Genomic DNA, 27,287 nt, shown 5'->3' with positions numbered 1-27,287 from the left:
AGCTGCATGTAGGGGTTCTGTCCCGCTATGAATGCTGGGAAAAGAGTCATTAACTCCTCTTTTTTTATTTTGATAAGACACCACTGAAGAAAGTTTATACTTTTGAAGAAGCCGAGTTTTTCTTTTCTTTTTTCTGCGCTGCAGTTATCTGACATCGTCATGTGACTCTCGACTCTTTTAAACATTTCCGTGACTCGTGACTCTCTCCAGCCTCCCAGCAGGCTCTTCACTGATTGGCTCAGATTCTCTCCTCTGCCGGGTCATGGATGCTTCACTTAAAACAAACTGCTCACTTTAACGGCAACAGGAGAGCGAACATTTGACCTTTTGTTCCTGATTTACTGATGAAGCTGAAGCTCTTCCACCAATCACTTACCTGTTGAGTAGTTTTCCCTCAGGTAGATCTGATCTGAGAGCGAGACAGGGAGACATCCATCTACATTCCCTTCCTGTCTCACTGCGCTCAGCCTGGAGCTGCAGGGTTTCTCTCTGCAGCAGAAACCTCAAAACTAACATCTGCTCCTCAATTAACTAACAAGGACACTTTTTGCATTCTTCTGGGGGAAACATGATCAAGTCTGTCAGAAATACAGATATTTTGATCCGAAAAATGCCATAAACTTTACCAGAGGAATATCCCCTATTTTAATAATTTGTAATATCTAGTCTAATAACTGTGTAAACATAATGAACTAGTGTGAGACAAACAGTGTTTTGCTGCCACTATGATGAACAAACTGCTTCTTTTAGTAGAAATAAGTCGTTTTGCCAACGAGAAACTAGTTTTTCTTTTAGTTTTATTGAGAAACGTTGTTTATGTGAAGTAACGAGAAAAAGCTTGATATTATAACAAGAAAAGCTTCAATGTTGAAACACGACAATATGTCATCAGAAGATGGAAAATGAGAAACTGACACAGTTTGCACAGTAAAGTTTGTGAAAATGAAATTCATTCTGAAAACACGCATCATGATCTTGCGGATCCCATATCTTTGCACACATACAGAGTCAGTGTGCTGGAGCCCCTCGAAGCCCCCCGTGCAGCACAATGGCTCCTCTGCATCAGAGAGTGAAATACCTGTCCAACGTCCTCTGTGTTATCTCTGTGTTGCGTAACAGGCAGGTGTGGACCTGCTTATCTCGTCTCACCTGGAGCCTCTCGTGGCCTCCCGCCACTGATTGGCCGATTGTGTTATCGGAGGGGCCCCCAGGAGCCTCCAGGAGCCGCCTGCAGCGCTGATGGAGCGACAAGAGGCTCCCGCTTCCACAGCGGAAAGAAAACAGGCTTTTATATTGCGGCACGCACAGGCAGGTGACACCACAGCGTAGTTATTCTACTGTATCCTGAGAGATGTGTTGTTGGGCGACGACGTCAACAACTGGTCTTCTTCTTCTTGTTAACTTTATTCAGGTTGTTCTCTTCAGGAAATACTCTGTTCTGACCAAAAGTCCTGTTGGCAAAGCCTTAACCTTATGGCACCAAGCATGTTTCAGGAAATACTAGACTAAATTCTGATTATCTCCTCAACCACAAGGCCTATTTGAATAACTTAAAAAGGTCTAATATACAGAAAACCCTTGGGAACATAGGGAATACGTTCATATATGTGCTACTGGTATATTGGTTTATGATAATGCACAGAAAAGGACACAATTAGATATTTTGCAAAACAATAATGATTAGAAGTTGTATTTTCTTATCGTAACTATATTTGCTATATTTTGAATGTAATAAATAACATATTTATATATGTTAAGAGTATCTGTGCGAAGGTTGGCTTTGATTGAGTGAAGTTAAGTATTTTTAATAATTAAACTAAATTATTATTATAAATAATTATTATAAATTATCAGCAAAATGTATCAAAAGTACTCATGAGGCAATATACTGCAACAGAGTTATGTTATTATATATGTATATATATATATATATGCATATATATTATACCATTATTTTTGCTGGTGAATGAAGGTTTAAGATCAGGCCGAGTGACGGAAGCGTCTTAAAACTTGCATTCTCTCCGCCAACCAGCAGTTGTTCTCCATCAAATTCCTCTTTTATAGATTTCCATGCAACTTTTTGGGATGAGCTTTAAATCCGTAGCAATGTGTCATATTTTACAAGGTGACGTGTGACTGAAACATCCCGTACTTTTTTTAATGCATTGCCCTTTCATTTTGTCCAGACTTTCAGACGATGAAGCCGATAGCGACTTTTCTGGGATCCCGTCTTTTCCCTCAGCGCACCATGTGAATGAAACGTGTGTTTTTTAAAATATATCTCAACAACTACCGGATGGAGTGCAATACAATTTGCTTAAGATATTCACGTATCTCTACGTTTAGACTTTGGTTATCCTTGACTTCTGCTCCAGCAACAACATTCCCATCAGCCTCAGCTGTTTCATGCTAACATGCTAAATTAAGATGGTAAATAGTCAGCATTAACTGTCAAACACCAGCATGCTGGCATTGTCATTGTGAGCATATAGCCGCATGCTAACGGAGCTCACAGAGCTGCAAGAACTTGCTAATTATAATTCAAAGCTCTCATGTTGTTGTTCTGGTGAGTCAGCTGGAGCGTTAGCCTCCGGCTAGCGACTGCGTTTAGCTATTGACGTTCATCAGAGCACTGAATGAACTGCTGTCAGTTAGCTAAATAAACAGTGGAAGTTTAATTTCTCGCAGCTCTTTCTATTGGAAGCAGTTAGTTTAGCGTTGCATGAAACGCGTGAAGCTGTTGAAGGAAACAGTTTGACTAGAATTACTCGTTTGTGTGCACACATGTGCATCCTGTATACTCTTTCTTCAAAGTAAAGACAAATAACAAACACAATCTGAATCATTTCTTTCCAGCTTTGACAACAAAAAAATATATAGTTCCACGTTTTACAAAACAAAAAGAGCAGAAGTAATAAAAAAGGTTTTCTTGATGAAAGAGATTTGAATCTACAACTGACCAACCAACACAGGAATGAACGTTGCAGCACTTACAGTGCAATGAGAAGCATTTGAGGAATTGCTCGGCTATCTAACATCTGACATGACGCCTGATCACGGGACGCTTTGTATTCCTTCCAGCACCAGACTCCAGACTCCAGGCGTCTCCTGTCCTTCTGCAGGATAATAAACAGAGAGAGGTCATGTGCTCATCTCCAACACTTCTAATGAAGCTGCAGCTGTTGTTTCCGAAATTTGGAGACAAACTTCCTGCGTTTGGTTCAGATATAAACCCGATGAACCGAGAGGTCAGAGGTCATTGTCTTGATATGTTGCCGCCTCAGCTTTTTCCCTGCAAGACCGCACATGCACGTGAGCCGAGGTGCAGCAGGGTTGAGAGGCTCAGCGTGAGAACCTGCTCTCGTGTTGATTCAGGGAGAAACCCGCAACTGAAGCCATGCGGATCGGACGAGACTTGTCGGTTCGTTATGGCTCGAAGTTTTAGCAACTTATCGATCCAAGACGTGTGACTCAATCTAACGGGTTTTCCTCGTGAGTCAGCCGCCGAACACGTGAGACGTGTAGACACGCTTCTGGTCCCAGCCGGCAGCAATCATGGAGTTCATTATTTCAGACGGAGATGATGCAGCAATAGATCACAATAAAGCTGATTTGGCACAAATGAATGCTGATAAAAACCTGTATTAAAATACAGCGCTAGTATCGAACAAAGCAATGAAGGGGAGCTTCGCTGGTACGAACACGAAGCTTCTCTTAAAGCGACAGTACGCAGCTTTAATGGGCTTTACCAGCTGTGATTGACGGGAGTTTGTTCATGGGGACAGTTTCAGTTTTAATGGCAATGAGGAAAAGAGATGTTTGATTTTAGTGGATTTATTTGAGAAGCGTTTAACAGATTCATCCCTTCATAATAAGATACAGAGTTTGTCACGTAACACAAAGACGGAGGTTGAGTCGAAGGTGGAGACGAAGGCTCCTGGTTGGCGGGAGGCCGGTCAGACAGGAAGCGGAGCAGACTGACTTTAAGGCTTCTCTTTGACGCCTGTGCTCTCAAGTATCTATAGTTTAAATTCCCTAAAATCATAACATAACATTCCTGCCATGCAGGTCTGTCACCTCGCTGAAGAAGAAGGCTCCGTCTCTCCGCTGATGGAGGACGGCGATACGCTTGTGAGTGACGGTTGTTATCAAGCGCTGGAGCAGGAAGAAGAGGAGTAAAGTTAACCCCTGAAGCTCAGCCTTCCTCATGGACCCACAGCCTCTCCACCACCGCCACACCGGCACCCTCTCTGTGAATGAATGAATATATACTTTATTAATCCCCAAGGGGAAAATTGTTGTCGGAATAGCAATTTACAGACTAAAAACAACAGGGATGAGAGATATATACAAAAAAATAACAATAAAATAGCTGGGATGAAAGGTATGTACAGTGCAGAGAGTATTATTAAACTTCAACTGGGAGGAAAAGTAAACGTCTCAGCTGTTGTAGTTTCCTTAATGAAGTTGTGTAAACAGCTCAGGTTGGTTTCATCCAGCTTGCGTAGCAATGTCGTCGAAAAATAATTCACCGTAGTTCTGTAGAGGGACAGAAATAAAGGCGATCAGCCATCTTTCAGCCAGCAGACGTCTGTTCCTCAACCTACATGTGTTCTCAAAAATGTCGAATGGTTTGCATCCCCATACTAAATATAGAATATCTCCTCAACCACAAGCTATTTGAATCATTTCAAAAGGTATAATACACAGAAAACACTGGTGAGACCAGTTAAGAGGTTCATATAGCAGTATGTGAGCTACTGGTTTATTGGGTGACGACAGAACACAAGAAAGAAAAACTTCCAGGATGTGTTTTCTCTTTTTAATGATGCATATCATATATCAGTTCGTGAACCGCAGGTTTAGGGCCGCTGAAAGCGAAAATGGCCTAACTTTCTTCCTGGACCTTGAACGCCTCTGTACATCAATACATACCAAGCAAGTATTGTTTCATCCATAAGTCATGTTTCAGTTGTTTGGCTAGATTGTGGTTGATATCTTGTTGAGGCTTTGTCTCACAAGGGATTTGACACAATTGGCGGATTCCGTCGGTCGTAAGCTTTCCAGAAAGGTGAGCTAATCATGTGTAGCATCAAGCTAGGGATGTGCACATTGATATTTACAAGGACTTAAGGATTCAGGCCCCAGTTTGGGGCTCATCCAACTGTGTTCATGTAGCCAGCAGAAATGTAGACGTGTCGCAGGCTTTAAGCGGAAAGTGAACCGTCCAGGAAAGCCGCAAATACAGGAGAGCAATTTATTTATTTACGTGAAGAGAATTTTGACAAATGTTTCTAAAATACATCACCTAACATTTAATAAGAGGAGATTATTATTGATTTACAGCTCATCATTGAGCTGATCAGAGATGATGCAAGGAACTGGAAAATGGTAGAAAATCAAATTAATTCATTTGATTAAAATAAAATCATCACAACTTGTGAATTCCATCTTATTCGGACCCAGGAAGAGAAGCTCATCTTTACAAACAGCTCATCTTACACAAAGTTTAAACGTTCTTTACCGATCACTAACAACCTGCCCAGTGCACGGCTGTTTGTCTCTAATGATGAACGTAAACGGGCTTCAACAACGTCACAGGAGCTAGCTGTGTGTATGCTAACAAATGAATCGATGTTTAACGTTGTAGGTTAAACAAGGACCTTTCATTTTCTGGTTAATCTGACGCCCCCTGTGGACACAAGTAGTAGTGTTTCCGAGCACCAGGGTCCAGGGTAGAAAACCTCTCATTTGACTGCAGCAGGTTCTGACAGTCCTGGTTCTGGTTCTTCGTTCTAGACTTGTGTGCTCCTTTGTAAACAATTATAACAAAAATAAAGGTTTTAATCCACCGTCCACGTCACTGCATTTTCCTCGACACTGTCCTCCCAATATTTCCAAATAAAAAGCCACGTGTTGAAAAGTGGAGGGATTCTGTCCACAGAAGACGCCAGAGGCTTTTATTTAATAAACGGAAGAAGGAAGTGTTGAGTTAAAAATGTGTATTTACTGTTGTTTTTTTATGCATACATCTTCATATAGATAATACAAATCAATAAACTATTGAATATGAATAATAAACTTAAAGAATAAAAAAGCAAAGTAATGAGAGATATTATTCTAAGCTATCGTCTAAGACTTTCAAAAAAGATTTTCCCAACAAACACTGCTGACAAATTATTTGTACAAGAATGTTATGATGTCAAAGCCATGAATTATTTTGCATTTACTGTTAAACGCGTGCAGATTGTGCTGCGATGTCGTTTGAGTGACTGAATGACTCAAAGTGGCAGTTTTCTTGTCTTTCATCTGATTCTAAAATCTAATTATACGAGACTGGTGGACCTCAAAATATTACCTACTAAGTCATTAGTAGTTGTTGAAACACATATTTCCACTAGTTCCACTCACATAGTTATGAATGACAGTTATTTCTGATATAAAAAAGTGAGCTAAAGCACTTTAGTCCACCTTAAAAAGTACAGTAGTAAGGGGGCGGGGCTAAAAGTGCCTCTCATGCATTATTCATGTGGGAGGCAGGTCCAGTAGGTGTGACCTGGTAAAAACACATGTAAAACCAGCTCTGGTGACTGTCTGTGAGCTGCTGCTGCTTCTTCTTTTTCTTCTTTCACCCTCACACACACACACACACACACACACACACACACACACCAGCCTCCTGTCTCTGCACTGAGGACCCTCACCGGAGTGTGTGTGTGTGAGAGAGGCAGAACTTTTGGAGCTGGATCTTTAAAGCCACTCTCATCTCTTCAGCCTCTCCTCCTCGTCCCCAAACCATGACGGACGCAGCGACCAACATGCGGCTGAAGCTGCCGATCGCCTGCTTCATCCTGCAGATCATCCTCATCATCCTCTTCGGCGTTCTGGTGCAGTATGACCACGAGACGGACGCCAAGGAATGGCACAACCAGAGCCACTCCGACTATGAGAACGACTTCTACTTCCGCTACCCAAGTGAGTGTCTGGAGGCCGTGTGGAGGGTCGGGGTCAGAGGTCACCGTGAGGCCCGAGGGGCTTCGGTTCCCAGCTGGTGTCTGAATGTAATAATATCCTTGAGATGAAAGATTTCTCAAGAGCATCAGTTTGTCCAAAGCTCACACAGTAACGTGGCCAAATTGATGGGATTGAGTGCTTTGATGTGGAATTTTTTTAGCAGATTTTGTGACATTGTGCAGATGAGATTCATGGTGCTTTGATCTTCTTTTTTAAACCGCAGTACAGCTAATCTAGCAACTTGTCCTCCAAGAAATAGTTTATTGAAGAAAAGACATTGACTACCATCCCCATAATGCCATTCATTATTTATTTTTATCTGTATTTTGTGTTTCATGTTTAAATACTGTTACACCAGGGATAAGAGGGAAACGTCATTTCAAATTTCTGTATGTCTTGCACATGCGGCATTTTTGATAAATAAAGTTGACTTGACTTGACTTGATTCTGGCGTTAGCTCCTTTTCGAGGAACGGAGGAACTAAATCAAGCCAAAAGATTTTCAAATGCAAGGGGGAAAGAAAGTCAGCATTATATTTAATTAATAGGAGCCAAAAAACGATTTTTGAATTTGTTGTTATTTACAGTTTCTATTAATAATGCAGAATTGCATTTGGGCCCCACCCAGTCGGCAGAAATGTTGGCAATGTACGTTTCTTTAAAGCATGGATGCATTTAATGTCGACGCTACCATAAATGTGTTTCATAAATATATTTCATATCAACCTCAGATCACGCTTGCAGAAACGCACAATACCACTTTGGGTTAATATTGTGAAATAATTAGTTAGTTTTAGGCCACAAACTACTTGGTTATGGTTAAAGAAAAGATTATGATTTGTGTTCAATTAATAACATAATAACATAATGTGACATAAAAAAACATAAAGAAACAACGGAACGTAACAATGCAACACAACAACGAAACTTAAAAATGTAACAATGTAACTTAACAAGGTAGCGTAAGAAGATAGCGTAACAAGGTAGCGCAACAACGTAGCGCAACAACGTAGCGCAACAACGTAGCGCAACAACGTAGCGCAACAACGTAGCGCAACAACGTAGCGCAACAACGTAGCGCAACAACGTAGCACAACAACGTAGCACAACAACGTAGCGCAACAATGTAGTAGCGTATGTATAAATAACAAACACAGAAAGCTGACTTTCTTACGTAATGTTACGTAACAAGCGCAACAACGTTAAGTAAAAAGAGTAAAGTAAATGTTTATTTTGGGGTTCACAACTAAACCATCAGCGTCCTTTGAATATAGATCAAATATCAGTAAAGCAATGTAAAAAAAAACTTATCAGGTCTTAAATCAGCTCACATTTTCTCACCTGAAGCCACTTTTTGTCTTTTGGCGTGAAATCTTTCATGTGTATCCTTTTTAGCGCTGAAGGATAATCCACTTTTCGTGTATTTTGCTAATAATGCTAAACGAGCCTCTCTAACACCGACATGCTTTCCTCCCTCACATGCTCCCTCAGTGATTTCATGAAGCTGTAAGTATGCCACTTCCACTCATTTACACATTCAGGGTACTTATTGTTACCTCGTCCTCGTTCTGTGGGACGAGAGGAGAAGCTGCTCAGCTCTAATTGGACGGGTCCCATTCTCTCTGAGCGAACATTTCACAGAGATGTCTTCCAGTCCACTGCCGTCCCACAGAGGCCGATCCATTGATCATTAATGTCCTGATTTATATGGATTGATGGTGTAGAACATAAAGGGATGGAGGGAAAACACAAGGCGTTGATTACAGGCTGCAAAATGCTCATTACTGCTTTCATAAAACACATTTTCTATCCACTGACACTGACTACACAGAATTTAAAGCTGCTTTTTAAATTTGTTTTAACCCTAATCTTTGGCATGATCTGCCTACAATGACTTCATAGCCGTGAAGTGTGAATATGTGAATGTGTCATTGGTTGCATAAACTTGCGTTGGATTTTATACTTCAAAGTCAGAAAAACATTTAGAAGACGACATCATTGAACCACATTCTTAAAATATGTGTGATAATTATCCAAAAGCAAAATACACACCGTTTTTTTTTTAAACCAAAATAATCAGGAAATATCTTTAATTGATAATTAGAAATGTTTGCAAACAACCACATTTATTTTACATTTCTTAGTTTCTTCCGTTTGCAGTTGTGACAAAAACTTAACTAATAACTAACTATTAACTCAAAGTTCCACCTTTAGAAGTAACGACTGAGGGCTGGTGGGCGTGTCCTAACTCCTCAGAGCCTGTCGAACGTTAAGCTGGGCGTCTCCCTCTCTCCCAGGTGTGTGTGTGTGTGTGTGTGTGTGTGTGTGTGTGTGTGTGTGTGTGTGTGTGTGTGTGTTTCAAATTCAAACATACTCCAGTACGTTTGAATTTTGACCATTTTCAGCATTCATGTTTTCACAATGATTCAAATCATTCACAAGATATAATTACAACAAACCTTTTAATTATTCCATAAAAGTGCAATAGAAATCCCTCAAAAGAGAGAAAGTAGTCGGATCTAAACGTGAAGTGAAGCGATGCGTATGAACATGTTTTCTGACATTACTACTGAGACACAACTTATAAACACAGCAGCAGGTTGTGGGATCTAATGAAGGTATAAAAGAAACACAAAACTCAGGTTCACGTGGAACTGCAAACATGACCCAAAAAGAGTCGCTGAATGCTTGAACTTTCCACAGAGGAAGAAAACACTTTTTTTTCTGCTTGCATAAAAAATGTCAGATTGTTTGTTCTGGTGGTAAATTAGATTTCACTTATTCACACGGTGAACATACAGTTTTTAATTAAAGCTCTTAAAGGGAATTAGCAGCCTCTTGGCTTGGTATGCAAACGTTGATGTGTTTCAACGCTTGACGTTTGTCCTCTGGGCCTGAGGTTGACATCTGACATACCTGTTTGAAGAAGCGTTTGACAATGTGGATTTCAAAGACCCTTAAAGGGACAGTGTGCAGGAGATGGTGGTGCGGTTGCAGATTGCAACCAGCTGAATACCCCGCAGCACATTTCTCCCTTCCCAAAGTCTGCAGCAATGTGAGTAATGTTTACTACGTGCAACTCTCTCTTGAGAGCCAGTGTTTGATTGTTTTGCCTCTTGTACACTGATGAATTATACATTATAAATATCATCTTCCCATTCTGCTAATGGATTCCCTGAAATGCTGCACACTGGCCCTTTAAGAAAAACAACCTCTTTTGGTTGTTGGGAAAGTGTGACAGCGCCAACAAATTGGTGGATTTTTACATTTGAGACATTAACTATATTTATATATTATATATATTTTCATATTTGGGTGGTTGGTCTGTCCCTCACTTTGGTCCAGACTGAAGCACAGACATTCGTGTTCCCCAGAGGATGAATCATCATCTAGCGCCTTCCTCGGGTCAAAATTTGTCGTTGGTGGAATTCCATTTGGAAAAATATGTAAAATCATCAAATTGAACCCACAACGTCTCCAACCGGAAACAAAGTTTAGCCGAACTAAAGGACCTTGGTCGAGGCGAGATGAAGGGCAGTTGGTAGAAGACGGGTTGCGACCCGCAGTCGTCACCCAACTATCCAACGGAGCCCGTTTCTTAAGATGTTATGAGGCAACAGCGTTGTGTCGTTGTTTGCCCGTTTGGCTGAACAGACTGTTTCAGAAGGAAACAGAGTCTGAGGTTAGAACAAACAAGAGCAGAGAGTTTAAGGTCCATTGGATTTTAACGGCGTGGGACAATCTTTAACCCGACACCTCCGCTGTCACGGGAGCTGGAACGGCGGTTGGCTTTCATGTTTCATGCATTGTGTTTACGCAACCTCCATCCGGCATCCTCACCTGGACAAAAACCTGTACAACACACAGACGAGTTCATTATCTGCAGGTTATCTGAAGGGCAGCCTGTGAACCCACCATGGTCTCAGTCAGTGTGTTGTCTGTGCTGGACGTCCTGTGAGATAAGGGCGGCGACTGAAGATCTGCTTCACAGAAGTCTCCCTCATGCGGGTTCTCCATACAATGATGTTCCCAGACAACCAAAGTGCATTCTCAATTACCTATAAGCTACGTTTACAAATCAAATAGAGATTTAAAGAGACAGGCTGAGTTGAAAGCTTTATTTATGGTGTAAATCATTTCTTTTAATGGTGAATTATTAATATTGACAGTTATTTACAGGCATTTAAAGACTTCTGAGGAAAATTAGGTGGTATAAAATCACTTTACTTATTACTTACTACATTTATTTCTTATATTTGTCTGCACATACTAATATTTTTTTAATAATCAGAACTGTTCTAAGCTATACGAACAATTTGAGTGATTATCACTAAAGATCTGAGGTTGCACTGAAGGAGGGTTACCATACATGTTGAGTCAGGATAGTTTAAAAGCCGCTCAACAATGACAAAGCATTGAAAGTCAGCAAGAATATTTCAAAAATGAAAGACTTTTTTTCTTTACCCTTAAGGCATGAAATAATTGAGGGAAAACATAAATCTCTCTCATTTTGTGGAAATTCTTGGCTTCAAAAAGTCGTCAACTTTAATGAAAACTTTAGCAAAAATACAAATTAAAGTTTTTCGCCCCAACGGATTAAACCAAATCATTTATTAAATGGATATTGGTTTATGCAACTGGGCCAAAATGCCAACGGGGACACCGGCTGCCCAGTCGCCCCAGTCCAAGTCCCCATTGACCGGCGCTTATGTAACTGTGCTGGTTCACAGAGCGACGCTGTGTTCAGTGACAAAAGCCCTCGAGTGACTCAGTTGTTGGCAGCAATCTGGTGTTTTTGTTGATGGAGGCTTTTGGAGGAGCAGATAATGTGAGGTTGATCTAAATGACTCCTTTTGCCAAAAAGCTTTTCATTGAAAACAAGTCTTCAAACAAGTTGGTGAAATTTTTTTTTTTCACCTTTTAGTAATTCTCATAATAACTCGTCATCTTTAAGTTTGAGGTCAGAACAGGGGAGGAGAGTACTACAATAATTGGTTTTAATTGTAAATAGACATATTCATTTTAACGAATGTGGCATTCTCAAAGATAAATGAAAAGTTACATCAGAGTCAATTAGAGGTGTATTGGTCAATTAATCCATTGGTTAAATGACAAAAATGTACGGCAATTATTTTAAAGCCAAAATGCCATAAATCAAATGGTTCCAGATTCTAAAAATGAGATAATTTGCTGCTTTTACTCATATCTTTGGGCTTTGGACGTTGGTTGCACAAAACATGCAGTTTGAAGACCTCACTTTGGTTTCCGCAAAATGTTATGTTTGATATTTCATAGATATCCTAATCAATTAATCAAGAAAGTATTCGGGAGGACAATACATAATGAAAATAATTGTTTGTTGCAGCCCTAGAGTCAATTATAACAATAGATTAGCATTTACATTGCAGTTAGTACAGACTACATGACGTAAAATGGCGCCCAAAAAGCAAGTACGCCGTTTTCATTGTACGCCAAATGACTTACAAATTGTCCTCCATCGGCCCTTTGGTGAAACCGGGATGGTCACCTATTGAGAGTTGAGTTTCATCTGCAAAGACAATCAGTTCTTTTGCTTATATGTTTCTCAGGAGAGTAAAACTAAAACATTGTGAGGACTTCAAAGTAGTGGGCCCAGGACGGAGCCCTGTGGAACTCCACTTTTCGTTCATGTTTTGGTCGATGTGCTACTTCTGGGTCCATGTTGCCTCTCCGTCATATACAATAAATAACAAAAAAAGGCCACAACTAACACAAAGCACTGGTCCGCCAGGCCCTCCACAACCTCCGTAATCTCAGCCGGTGTTTTCCTTCATCATTTTAGGTTTCCAGGACGTGCACGTGATGATCTTCATCGGTTTCGGCTTCCTCATGACCTTCTTGCAGCGCTACGGCTTCAGCAGCGTGGGCTTCAACTTCCTGATCGCAGCCTTCTCCATTCAGTGGGCCACGCTCATGCAGGGCTTCTTCCACGGCATGCATGGAGGCAAGATCCACATCGGGGTGGAGAGGTACGTGGTAACCACGCTGTACATCTATGAATGCATGAATGCCACTGACACAAGCAACAGGCTGGGCAAGTTGCTCTACAAGTTGCTTTTCCTTTTGTCTCGACCCTGCACACAATACTCTCGTGATGTTTTCTATCAAACTCTGTTTCTTTCAGTATGATCAATGCTGATTTCTGCACCGGCGCTGTGCTCATCTCGTTCGGAGCCGTTTTGGGTAAAACCAGCCCCGTCCAGCTGCTGGTCATGGCGATTTTCGAGGTCACGCTGTTTGCTGTCAATGAGTTCGTCCTGCTGTCCGCTCTTGGGGTGAGCTACAAAAACATCATCAAGAGATATAAACTATGGAAGTAATTAGCTAAAGATGTCCATGTGTCTGTTGTGTGATCTGCAGGAGGCCGAGAACCAAAGATAAGAAAAATGTCAAATATATAATTTTTTGCAATCCGTATTGTGGCTTACTTTGTTGCAGGCTAAAGATGCCGGAGGCTCCATGACCATCCACACCTTTGGAGCCTACTTCGGCCTCATGGTGACCCGAGTCCTGTACCGGCCCAACCTGAACAAGAGCAAACACAGGAACAGCTCGGTGTACCATTCTGACCTGTTCGCTATGATCGGTAAACCGAAGCTTTAGTTTTATCGTTTCACTATCCTAGAAATGTTCACGCGGGTCCAGTGTGAATTATCCACATTGCTGTGTTTCATGTTGGTCAACGAGGCCCATTCCTTCTAAATGGAGCTTGTGTCTACTCCCCACAATAAACCCCCTCCCAAGCACACAATACATAAACAAATCAGACCCCACATTTGATGCTAAAGCTAACGTTCTCTTTTGTGGCCCGTCCCATTTCCTTGACCAACAGTTAACATTTGCAAGTACCTATCAGCTACTTTATCTTCCCCCTTCCAGTTTCTAGGAGAACTTAAGCCATATATTGTCCTTCATGTTGTTGTTGAGGTCGTCGTGGTGTTTGTCGTACATTATGGGGTGTTGAGAAGGGGGCTGCGCAATTGTCCCAAGGCACATTATTACGAAATACCAATATCTCATTGGAGTGAAAGCCCATTTGTCTGAAGACCAGTGATACCGAAAATACACACAAATAAAGGTCCATTGCTCCAAAAATACACAAAAAATGCACATGGCTAATTATTATGCAGAATGACAGCAATGTTTTTTGTTTATGATATCAGTTGGAACAAAGGCTCCTCCATCAGTCACGCTGAAATTGAGGTCCGTCCGAATATCTTTTACCCCCCCCAATTAAATCTCACACTGGCTGGAAAACATGTTTCTTGCTGTTTGTAATCACAGTAAATGAATAAGGAGTCGCCCAATGCATCTTGAACCTCTTCTGTAGTAATAAACCCAACTGAATGCTGCTGTGCTTCTCAGGCACCATCTACCTGTGGATGTTCTGGCCCAGCTTCAACTCTGCCGTCACGGCTCACGGAGACGACCAGCACCGCACGGCCATGAACACCTACTACTCCCTGGCAGCCTGCACGCTGTCCACGTACGGCATGTCCGCCATCACGGCACACGACGGCAAGCTGGACATGGTGAGGTCACTGCTGATGGTCCGGATCGAACAGAGGAAAAAAAGGCTTCCTCCCAGAGAGGGACTCTCAGCTTGTTGAGTAAAATATGACGACTTCGAGTTCCCAATAAATCAGATTAAAACCAATAGAAAACCAACCTATTTTTAGGCCCTTTCCCCGAAAAATGTCATCCCCAAACTAAAAAGGGTATATCTCTGCAACCACTAGGGCTATTTGAATAATGTTGGTGTTATAATAAAAGGTACACATGTGAGATTTAGTTCAGATGTGTAAATATCAGTCTATATGTTACTGGTTAAGAGTAAATGAAGATGACACACAGAAAAAATGAAAAGGTTTCAGGTTCGCCTATAAAAATATCACTTTCAGGATGATTATTTCTTTGAAATGATGCAGCTGTAAGGTCCAACTCTAACCCAAATCATAGATAATTTGTGAACATTCTCTAACCCAAATCATAGCTCAATATGTGAACATTCTCTAACCCAAATCATAGCTCAATATGTGAACATTCTCTAACCCAAATCATAGCTCAATATGTGAACATTCTCTAACCCAAATCATAACTCAATATGTGAACATTCTCTAACCCAAATCATAGCTCAATATGTGAACATTCTCTAATCCAAATCATAGCTCAATATGTGAACATTCTCTAACCCAAATCATAACACAATATGTGAACATTCTCTAACCCAAATCATAACACAATATGTGAACATTCACTAACCCAAATCATAGCTCAATATGTAAACATTCTCTAACCCAAATCATAACACAATATGTGAACATTCACTAACCCAAATCATAACACAATGTGAACATTCTCTCTGCAAAAGTTGACTTTGATAAAGTGAAGCAGAACAAAGTTAGAGAGGGTTTAGAACAGAGAACATTCAGGCTCCAACATTTTAATTTTCTCATGTACCAAACCATATATTTCACTTGTATATTACTTATGGTGTTCAATTGTTCAATACATCCAAATACAGCCTTTTTTTCATAAAACAAGCTATGATTTACAGTTTTATATAACAATTGCTCAGTCTTCCTTAAAAGGTAAAAATGAGACCCAAGAATCCCAAAAACTAGAGATGGTTTGGTAACATCCTGCAGGGTGGATCTTATCAGAGTTCAAACTCGTGACAGAATTACTCAAAAGATAAAAAGATGATGGATGTGTCACTTGAAGACATACACTCCCTCCCAACATAGAAAATGTGCGTTGTGGTTCAATCCCACGGAGGCTCAAGCAGAGCATGATCGCTGTCACCAGTTAATCATCCAGATATGAAGACGGGACATTCCTGTGCTGATAGTGATCAGACCCTGAGTGTGTATTCTCTCAGAAAAGCATCTGAAAAACGTTCAACACTTCTCAGATTGAGTCACATATCCGGCTCATTGTCAGCTTGTATTTGGGGTTTCTACTAGAACATGTTTACATGCATTACTGTTAAAAAAAACACTAGAATTGTTCTCACAAGTCTGCCTGAATATACAGTACAGTACCTGTATTCACTGTCTGTCTGAAACACTCCGGTTTATTACGCACCTGTCTCTTTAAGAGCCTCTCCCTAAAAAGTCAAAGAGCGCTTCTCTTCCTGCCCTCCAGGTGCACATCCAGAACGCCGCACTGGCCGGTGGCGTCGCCGCAGGAACCGCCGGTGAAATGATGCTGACGCCGTACGGCTCCATGATCGTCGGCTTCTTGGCCGGCATCATCTCTGTCCTGGGCTTCAAGTACCTCTCGGTGAGCAAGGTTCAGTTTAGGATTAAGACACGGATGGTACTGAGGAATAAAGGACCCCAAACTTTACATTATATATTTATGTATTAATTTGTATATAAATATGAATATAACAAAATAAAATGTATTTATTTATTTTAGCCAAAAGTCTTATTTTAAACCTCGGCCTGATGTTAAAGTTGGTCATTAAATTCTTCTTCTTCTTCTTCTTCTTCTTCTTCTTCTTCTTCTTCTTCTTCTTCTTCTTCTTCTTCTTCTTCTTCTTCTTCTTCTTCTTCTTCTTCTTCTTCTTCCTCTTCTTCCTCTTCTCTCCCTCCAGCCCATCCTGGAGGACAAGCTGAAGATCCAGGACACCTGTGGCGTTCACAACCTGCACGGCATGCCCGGCATCCTGGGCGCCATCGTGGGCGCGGTCACTGCTGCCGTGGCAACCACAGAGGTTTATGGAAAAGGGTAAATATTTAATTTGAGATGTTGACATGAAACACACCTTCATGGATATACCATTAAACCTCATCTTTATTAAAACCACAGACCCTGCATGGGACCTCTTTTCCCCTGGGTTCCAAAATTAATTCCAATAATTGTGTTTATTTATATGCATTTTGTCATTGAAAGTCTTGGGGGAAAATGTATTTGTGCAAAAAGAAATCCCTTTTAAAAGATATTTTGATCATAACTATAAACATCCAGCATGAGTAGCAAGATTTATCAAAAAGGATCATCGAGAGCTCCAGAGACTACTGCCATCGACTAATAGTGCGCCTTTTTAGAAAGATTAAGACCTAAAGCATCGAAATCTGCAACAATAAACACAATGCAGGAAAGCATATGCATGTTATGAAGCATATACAGTCAAATAAACATGTTTTTCGGTTAAAAAATGTAGACATCTAGTCGACCCTCGTATCAAAATGATCAGCTGCTTCTATGTGCCGTCTGAAACCTGACGTTGTAAGGGGTTGTTTACGTAAATAATTAAACTTAACGATTATTTTTAATTTGTTTTACCGCATCTCACAAGAGTTACGATATTTTAGCAATTTAAATGAATTGAATCGACTTTGTGGTTGTTGAGAAATTCAAGGTGCCGTTTTTAAAACACACTTTTTTTTCTCGGAAAAAGATGAGAAATGGGGCGTGGCACTGATTTGGACATAACTAAGCATTTCATCATCTTTATGAAACATAACTAAGTATTTCATCATCTTTATGAAACATAACTAAGTATTTCATCATCTTTATGAAACATAACTAAGTATTTCATCATCTTTATTAAACATAACTAAGTATTTCATCATCTTTATTAAACATAACTAAGTATTTCATCATCTTTATGAAACATAACTAAGTATTTCATCATCTTTATTGTGTGCATGTGGACTTCAACAAGCACTAACTCAGGACCAAAAACAGCTGCAGTGGTTCGTCCTGAACGTCCACATCTCAATATGTGTGTGTTTAGACCTTCAGGAGTGTGTAGAGTGTGTGTTTAGTGTTAGAGTGTGTGTTTAGTGTTAGAGTGTGTGTTTAGTGTGTGTATAGTGTGTGTTTAGTGTATGTAGAGTGTGTGTTTAGTGTTAGAGTGTGTGTTTAGTGTGTGTAGAGTGTGTGTAGAGTGTGTGTTTAGTGTTAGAGTGTGTGTTTAGTGTGTGTAGAGTGTGTGTTTAGTGTGTGTTTAGTGTGTATAGTGTGTGTTTAGTGTGTGTTTAGTGTGTGTATAGTGTGTGTTTAGTGTGTGTTTAGTGTGTATAGTGTGTGTTTAGTGTGTGTTTAGTGTTAGAGTGTGTGTTTAGTGTGTGTATAGTGTGTGTAGAGTGTGTGTTTAGTGTGTAGAGTGTATGTAGAGTGTGTGTTTAGTGTTAGAGTGTGTGTTTAGTGTGTGTTTAGTGTGTAGAGTGTGTGTTTAGTGTGTGTTTAGTGTGTGTAGAGTGTGTGTTTAGTGTTAGAGTGTGTGTTTAGTGTGTGTATAGTGTGTGTTTAGTGTGTGTATAGTGTGTGTAGAGTGTATGTAGAGTGTGTGTTTAGTGTGTGTATAGTGTGTGTTTAGTGTGTGTTTAGTGTGTAGAGTGTGTGTTTAGTGTGTGTATAGTGTGTGTAGAGTGTGTGTTTAGTGTGTGTTTAGTGTTAGAGTGTGTGTTTAGTGTGTGTATAGTGTGTGTTTAGTGTGTGTTTAGTGTGTAGAGTGTGTGTTTAGTGTGTGTATAGTGTGTGTAGAGTGTGTGTATAGTGTGTGTTTAGTGTGTGTTTAGTGTTAGAGTGTGTGTTTAGTGTGTGTTTAGTGTGTAGAGTGTGTGTTTAGTGTGTGTATAGTGTGTGTTTAGTGTGTGTATAGTGTGTGTTTAGTGTGTGTATAGTGTGTAGAGTGTATGTAGAGTGTGTGTTGTGTGTGTTTAGTGTGTGTTTAGTGTGTAGAGTGTGTGTTTAGTGTGTGTATAGTGTGTGTTTAGTGTATAGAGTGTGTGTAGAGTGTGTATAGTGTGTGTTTAGTGTGTAGTGTGTGTGTTCAGAGTGTGGATAGTGTGTGTAGAGTGTGTGTTCAGAGTGTGTGTATTATGTGTAGAGTGTGTGTTTAGTGTGTAGAGAGTGTGTAGAGTGTGTGTCGCTCCTCCTGCAGCTTCTCCTCAGAGCTTCTTCTTTGAGTCTCGAACACAAACATCTCTGTTGTTGTTGTTGTTGTTGTTGTTGTTGTCGTCGTTGTGTTTTCCAGCATGGACGACGTGTTCCCCGACGTGGCGAGCGGCGACATCGATGCGTCCTTCCAGGGCGTGCGTCAGGCCATCTCCCTCGCCGTCACCCTGGGCATCGCCCTGCTGGGCGGGCTGATCGTCGGTAGGTCTTCGTCTTCCTCACTGATGAAGAACGTTTGAGCAACAACCTGTTGAGTCCCTTCTATATCAGGAAAATCAAGTAAAAGTCATGGTATAACCCCCCCCCCCTCCTCCCCCCCCCAAAAAAACATGTTAAGTATCAAATTAGACATAAATATCAGGGCTACAATAATATATAATCCTCATGTACAACCTCTAAACACAACTCAAACAATACATAGGATTAGGGGTTAGGGTTATTAGGGTTAAAAAGGGTTTAATATGGTCAAAATAAATAATAGATTTCATCTGGGAACTTTTCCAGTTGAGTTCTTATAATAAGACAATATGTTTTGGGTTATACAAGTTTTCTGAAAAAGTATGTTTTAATATGCAAACTAGGCAAATGTGCTGTTTGTCATACATTTCCAGAACTTAAATATCTAAATATTATATAAAGCCAGGTTCAAAATTATTGTTTCGTTTTGTTGACTTGAAAGTGGATTTATGAAATCTCACAAAAAACGACAACAGTCACAAACCAAAAACATTTCCTCCATGTTTTTATTAATACATGTAGTATAAATGAGGTTATGAATGCATTGTGAACAGACAGAGTGTTGTCTCATGAAGCCGAGGTACCGGATCTCCTCTGCTGCTCCATAACGGATCTCCTCTGCTGCTCCATAACGGATCTCTTCTCCTTCAGGGTTCATTTTGAAGCTCCCCATCTTCGGCGCTCCTCCAGACAGCATCTGCTACGAGGACAGCATCTACTGGGAGGTGAGTCGGCTTTATAAACCTCCTGTTAGGTCTGAGAATGCATCGCTACAGGCTCGATACAACAATACATTCATATTAAAATCACCCTTTAAATGGATTTTAAAAAGTCTTTGTTGGAAATGTAGGAAAGCAATTAGAAAATAAATTGTTGTATTTGTACTTAATGGTGACGATTTATTCTGTAATAGTTTCCTGAACAGAAAACTTCCTGGACAGTCATTTGGTAGTAGGGAAATATAAACCGTATAAATTTCTGCACTTTCTATGAAGTCATTTTATTTAACAGAAGGTCCTCAAACAAATTAGACATTTATCTTCAAGCAAGAGAGAAACAACAAACTGTCTGTCAATAGAGAATACAATAATACATGAATATGTATTGGGATTAAATTGATTGAATTGAAAAGGTACCTTTAATTAATTAGTACCAAACTAATGTTCTCTTTGCCAGAATAGTAGGAAATTATAAAAACAAAAAACTGTTGTAATTTTTCTTATTATATTTCCTAACAGTTTCCCCTAATAAGTCATATTAATTAACAGGAAACATATACACAGGAAACATATACACAATGAGTTCTTTCCCAGTGAATGAATTCATTCTGAGTGTTGCATGAGAGCTGACGACCACCAGGTGGCGCCGTCGCACCGAGATCCACACGCCGAGGCGGCGCTGCTGTCTGACCACCACGGGGCGCAAACGCACCGCCACCGGGCGTCACCCTGGATGACGTCATCTAGATTCCCCCACAATGCAACATGCAGCATCGTCATGCTTTAGTTTGAGTATTTATCATCATGCAGACCAGATTATTTTAACATAAAGAGGATTTTCCGTTAGAAAGGAATTTAATGAAAATAATTGCATCGACTGAACCTCATTCTTAGACATAGAAGATAAATTAAATGTACAAAACTAATATTTTCACAACCGCTTAAAATGTTTTTGTCTAATCTTTACCATCAGTTTAAAAAAAATAATTAAGATCTGATGATTATCTCCAGGAAGCAGCTTCTGTAACTTCACCTTTAAAAAACACACAAGTAGACAAGTTTACTCTGGGAGATGAAGCGATGCTGGAGGTCAAGGTGTAGAAACTCAATGTCTTCTGTCTCTCAGGTGCCGGGGGAGGAGGAGGGTCACGGGGATCAGCTGACGGTCGTGACCACCGCGGAGACCGAGAAGCTCAACAGTTAGACGCACACGCTCTCACACACTCACTCACACACACACTCTGAGCTTCTTACATCCTGGCACTCCAGTGTTACACTCATTCAGTTGTAAAACAATTATGAATAAAATACAGATTTACCAGCATCGTGTTCATGTCAACTGCAAAAAGTCTGTTTTTTACATGTAAAAAAAGACTCAAATTCTTATTTTATACTCTGCAGAAATATAAACACACACAGTGTGCAGGTTATGGACCGCTGTGGCCACTAGAGGGCGATCTCGAGTCGTGTCTCTGAGCCTGGTGGGAAAAGAGAAAGACTGCGTTGATGGAGATGTGTCTGATGGTTTCTCCTAAACCGGGGACAGAATTAAACTTCAGCAGCCGGTTCGATAAACCAAAGACAAAAACATTCTCCTTCAGGACCAGAAGCCTGTATTCAGTCTGAATATGAAATAAAACATTACACTTTTTATTTTATTTTTACTGTGAACCAATTATGTTTTTCTCCTTCATTTTAAATATGGGATTTTCATGCAAAACAATGCAGATGTTTTTTTATGTGTTTATCTCCTGATACTTTAGGGTTGGGATTTTATTTTTCTTATAATCTAGTTCAATGCCTTTTTATATTAATTGTTTGTTGGCGCAAAAGATAGATTTTTTTAACATTTTCTTTTGCCTTAACTGATTAGATGAAAGCTACATTCACAGTTTGAAACAACAATAAAAAAACGTTGGATTTGAATTTTTGGCAAAATAAATTGTGTGTTTTGTGTTTTGTCTCATTTAATATGTAATATCAAAGTGTATCAATAGTGTAAGATGTAGTTAAAAAACAGAGGAAAAAATCACAATATTGACAGAAAGAAACAACAACTTAAAGGAAATAATTGATCGATTCATGTTTTTCTTCTTTGTCCTTTGGAAGTCGGTCACAGGGTTTGGTCACGTGACTCATGTTCTAAAACATGGCAGAGCGGCGAGCGATCAAGCCTCAGCTCGTGATGACGGAGACGGTCCTTATTAGTTCCTTCATGGCGGTGGAGCGATCACCCCGCCTCTCTCACACAGGAGCGGGGCTCCTGTGAGATTATGGGCTCCTCTGGGCTGTATGATGGTGATTCATGCCACGAGGAGGACATATTAATAACTAACATGTGATTCACTCCACCTGGAAGAAGAAACACTCTTCTTCTGAACCAGATTCACTCTGAGCATCGAGAATGACGAGGCAAATAATTAGTGATGAAAGATAATCGTCCACAATAACAGTAACAATGTTTAGTAACAATGTTTAGAACAATGTTCATGTTCAATAACAATGTTTAGTAACAATGTTCAGTAACAATGTTTAGAACATTTTTCAGTAACAATGTTCACTAAGAATGTTCAGCAACAATGTTTAGAACAATGTTTAGAACAATGTTCAGTAACAATGTTCAGCAACAATGTTTAGAACAATGTTCAGTAACAATGTTCAGTAACAATGTTCAGCAACAATGTTTAGAACAATGTTTAGAACAATGTTCAGCAACAATGTTCAGTAACAATGTTCAGTAACAATGTTCAGTAACAATGTTCAGCAACAATGTTCAGCAACAATGTTTAGAACAATGTTCAGCAACAATGTTCAGTAACAATGTTCAGCAATAATGTTCAGTAACAATGTTCAGTAACAATGTTCAGTAACAATGTTCAGCAATAATGTTCAGTAACAATGTTCAGTAACAATGTTCAGCAATAATGTTCAGTAACAATGTTCAGCAACAATGTTCAGTAACAATGTTCAGTAACAATGTTTAGAACAATGTTCAGTAACAATGTTTAGAACAATGTTCAGTAACAATGTTCAGCAACAATGTTCAGCAACAATGTTCAGTAACAATGTTCAGCAACAATGTTTAGAACAATGTTTAGAACAATGTTCAGTAACAATGTTTAGAACAATGTTCAGCAACAATTGCATTGAACTGCATTCTCACATACGTTTTTGAAGGGAAACATATTTTTCTACATTGTCGCAGTTTATAACAGTTTGAAACAAAACAACATTAAGTTTGTCTTAAAATTATTCAAATTCTGAAGCAATAACTAAAATGATGAATTGGAAACAAAACCAAAGAAGAAATGCAATAATGTCTCATTTAAAAAAGAAACACTCAACATGGTTTTGATATCTCTGGAACTGAAACATTGAGTTGAACCCTTTCAGCCATGCGGGCATAGCAGAGTACCCTGGAACATGTATAGTATTATATATTGATGTGTTTGTCAGTAGAGTTATGGAATAATAACTTGTAGGGAGTACAGCAACAAGAGGGATTTGAATTGAATTCTCACATTTCATGGAACAGCTAAAAAGTGGGCGGAGTTACACCTCCATGTGATTGGTTGGTAACACGTCATATTTTGTTTTACAGGATGAAAAGATGATCGGATCGTAATATAAAAATACGAAGACATTAACAAAAAAAATCTTTTTTGCTTCTATTGTATATTAAGTTCAACATTTTACTTGTTTACTTTTTTTCATTTAATCTTTAAATAAAATCTCCATTCACTGTTGTCAATAAAAAAAAACTGCAGGTATAAATCATGACTTCACAATAAGAGCCTTCAAAGATTTTATTTTTTAAAGGGATTCCTTATAAGAATAAATATCTCTAAAATCATCAGTAGATTTTTAATTTATTTCCACCAATGTACAATCGGAATTAAAATCATTGTCGTTCTCCTCGCTTCTTGTGAATCCGTGAACGTTGTTGATGACGTGTGTCAACATGCTTTTGATCTCTGGCTTTGTTCAAACAAACAAACTCACGCTCATTCCAGTCGCTTAATATCTGGTCTATTAGCATACCTTAACGAGGCCCTTCCTGTGGCAGTAATCGCCCCTCATGCTGAGGGCCCCTTGCAGGCTGCAGGGGCCCCTCATTCTGGTGACGGTTCCTCGGCGTGAACAGGCGCCGCAGCCTTTTCCCAGGAAGCAGAAGACAGGTGGACAGCTGTTTACTGAATGGCGCTCGCACTGAAGAGCTTAATTGAGCTTCGTAGGGCTAATTAAAATGCAGAGAAAAATATCCATGATTATGATAATTATTCTATTGTCTAATACGTCTTCCGGAGATGAGCCTGTTTGGCATCATACCTGCAATATGTTGGAGGCCCTGGAAAAATAAAAATATAGCTGTGTATCACACACCACTATAATTATAGAGACGAAATGATAATTGTTTTAATTTCTGTGTAATAACAGCTGATTAAAGGCTGCAGAACAAAGCCTCTTTTTGCTTCGACCCAGATTATTATTCAGATAAAAAGCTTTTTTAGAGTAAGTTTACTGTCTAGAAAATTAAAATACTCGTTGCAATACACACGTCTGTTATCAATAAAGACAGAAGAGGGAGAAGATTATGTTTATGTTTTTGCAATCTGATACTAATGTGCATCTTTTCATTTTGGGGGGAAAATCAAGTGTAGAAATTAACTCAATCAACTTTTATTTTGAAATCCAAGCTGCAGCTGCAGTGTGTCATATTTCAGCCAGAATTCTGTTTTGTCTTTCTTTGAAAGAAAATTGTAAATGTGAGTAATGCGATGAAATATCACCGGGCCATGTGTGCACATATTCTTTGCAACGTATACATTAAAATAAAAAAGACACGTATATGTGTGTAAATGACAGCAGCAACATTCATAGATTGATTTCTTTTCATAAAAAAAACTCTCATCCTGTCACTACACACAATTCCCCATGTTCCTTCAATGGAATACGAGGTGTAAATCCAGGGGGCCACATTACGCTCTCGACCTCATCGCCTCACCTCTTAGCGCGCGGCCCTTGAGCAAGGGCCCGCATTTGAACGGGCCCCGCCGGCTGGTTCCCAGCAGCTGAAGCCTCCTGCGGCTCGGCCTGCGGCTCGGCCTGCGGCTCGGCCTGCGGCTCGGAGGCGATGCGGTGGAGGGGACATAATAGGTTAATGGGCTCCCAGAGGACCCCCTGGTCCCTGTGGGGGTCCCAGCCCGATTACATCACACTTATCTCCTACAGGAAATACTGTGTTCTCGACCTTGAAGTTTGACCTCGAGGATCAACACCAAAGCCTTCCTTTAAACCCTAAACCCTATTTATTGTATGAGTTGTGTTTAAAGGTTGTACATACGGGTTATATATTATTGTAGCCCTGATTTTTATGTTTAATTTGATACCTAACATGTTTGTTTTTTTATTTATACCATGTGTTTTCCTTGATTTGTACCATGTGACCTGATATTAAAGGGTCCCCTAAGACCCTAGGGCAGGTACATTCCTAGTGTCTGTTATAAAAACATATTTTAAGATATGATATCAGAAGGTGTCTTTTGCAGCAGCATGTGTGTAATAAATGATCCTCCTTCAACAGCATCACGCTCCCATACCACAACTCTCTAGCACAGTGCTGCTTATTCAATAAATAATCAATAAGATATAAGTGTCAGATCATGAACTGAATTGATGGTTGGGTTCTTTTCTTTAAGCCGCCTGGAGGTCTACCTGTAGTTGGGATAATTTAGTGATGGCTTGGTTGACTTAGACCTGAGATTCTAAATGATCGACCACATTAGAGTTTAAAAGACCACAGACAGCGGCGTTCGGTTAAAGATATATCAGTTTACTGAATAAATCATATTTACCACACACACACACACACACACACACACACACACACACACACACACACACACACACACACACACACACACAAGCTTCACCTTGGAAACAACCCCGTTGAACAAAAGTGTAAATTCTCACAGAATAAAGTTCCAAACTTTCTGCATTGTTACATAAGATAATCTCTGAATTGCATAATTATCCCGTCTGCTATAAATATCAACACTTTGGTGCGTCACCCTCATCAGAGGTAATTTAACACTTTTCAACTCGCTGCTAAAAAGCTGAATTATCTCTGCAATCAACTCTGAGTCATCATCATCATCATCATCATCATCATCAGTGAAGGACATATGTAAATCTGTGTTGCATGTCTAGCTTTGAAGCAGCAGATCTGCACAGAAAACATCGGGGCCCCGTGTGGCGTTCAGGTTCCAGTCAGAAACCCGGTTTAGAGCGGCGGCCGGAGGCTGAGAGGTTGTGACTGATGGAGCCGGTGGGGGCGGGGCTTAAAGCAGGAAGTTGTTCAGCTGGAGAGGTTTCAAACACTTGACTGGTGGGGAAATGGCCTCCAGCGCTCCACGAGTACCCAGAGTGCTTCACTTGAGCTCCAGCCCGAAAGAGAAAAGAAGGCCGGCTGGAGCAGAGAGCCTCTGGTCCATGAAACCCTGTGAGCGCGAGGGCGGCGTGGACGGATGAGTTATGGAGTATCTTTAAATACTCATTACCAGCATTAAGGCTTTCAGAATCAATAACTTCTTTTAAATCACGTCTTAAAACACATTTTTATAGATTTGCTTTTAAGTGATGTCGTCCTTTTATGTATTTTATGATCTACTATGCAGTTATTTTGTTCCCCTGTTTTTATATTTTATTTGTTTGTTTGTTTGTTTTCTACTCCATTTGCTCTTTTGGGTTATTTGTTTGGTTTTGTTGTATTCTTTGCCTTTATGGCCCTTTTTGTTTACCGGTTTATTTAATGACTATTATTTAGTCATATATTTAGTTATGACTATTCTTTGATTCTCTGGAGAGCACTTTGTTCTTAAAGGTGCTATATAAATAAAGTCATTATTATTATTACATGCAGAGATGTGCAGAAAATGAAGTTTTTGAGTTTATTCTGCAGCGGGAAAATCATATTTACATCATTTATGTATTTGTGTTGATGCCGTTCCCCAATGTTTTTACCCTCAGATTTATATTTCATTTCCATTTCCCCTAAAATGCAAAGAAGTCACAAATTATTGTTTCATTTACAATTTTTTGTTCCAAACAGAGAACCATTTAAAAATCTATATTTGCTCTTTGAAGTCAAGGTCGTAACATCCCCACTTCAATATTTGTTTTATATTAAAAATGAAGAATTGTTAACAAAGTAAGCACACAAATGTGTTGCATGTGAATTGTTCCCCTTTAACACAAATACCATCAAGATAAACACAATTCTTGTCACACATTTTTCTTTAATAATCATCTTCCTACGGTCCTCTAACTTTAAACCCTTGAGGTTATTATATCATGGGGCCTTTCA

General features: G+C 39.8%; 1 protein-coding gene across 1 annotated transcript; it reads left to right on the top strand.

The window, feature by feature from the left end:
• The first annotated feature begins 12,839 nt into the window (after positions 1–12,839).
• rhbg (Rh family B glycoprotein) lies at positions 12,840–21,250 on the top strand. The gene is made up of 9 exons (XM_079227702.1): positions 12,840–13,021; positions 13,177–13,327; positions 13,491–13,638; positions 14,418–14,584; positions 16,200–16,337; positions 16,654–16,787; positions 19,045–19,166; positions 19,854–19,927; positions 21,048–21,250. The coding sequence occupies exons 1-9, from the start codon at positions 12,855–12,857 to the stop codon at positions 21,123–21,125; spliced, it is 1,179 nt and encodes a 392-aa protein (XP_079083828.1). The 5' UTR covers positions 12,840–12,854; the 3' UTR covers positions 21,126–21,250.
• Positions 21,251–27,287: the final 6,037 nt, after the last annotated feature.

This window comes from Taurulus bubalis (genome assembly GCF_910589615.1).
Source record: "Taurulus bubalis genome assembly, chromosome: 12".
NCBI lineage: Eukaryota > Metazoa > Chordata > Actinopteri > Perciformes > Cottidae > Taurulus > Taurulus bubalis.
Note: the sequence above shows the minus strand (reverse complement) of the source record. Positions and strands in the feature narration are given on the sequence as shown.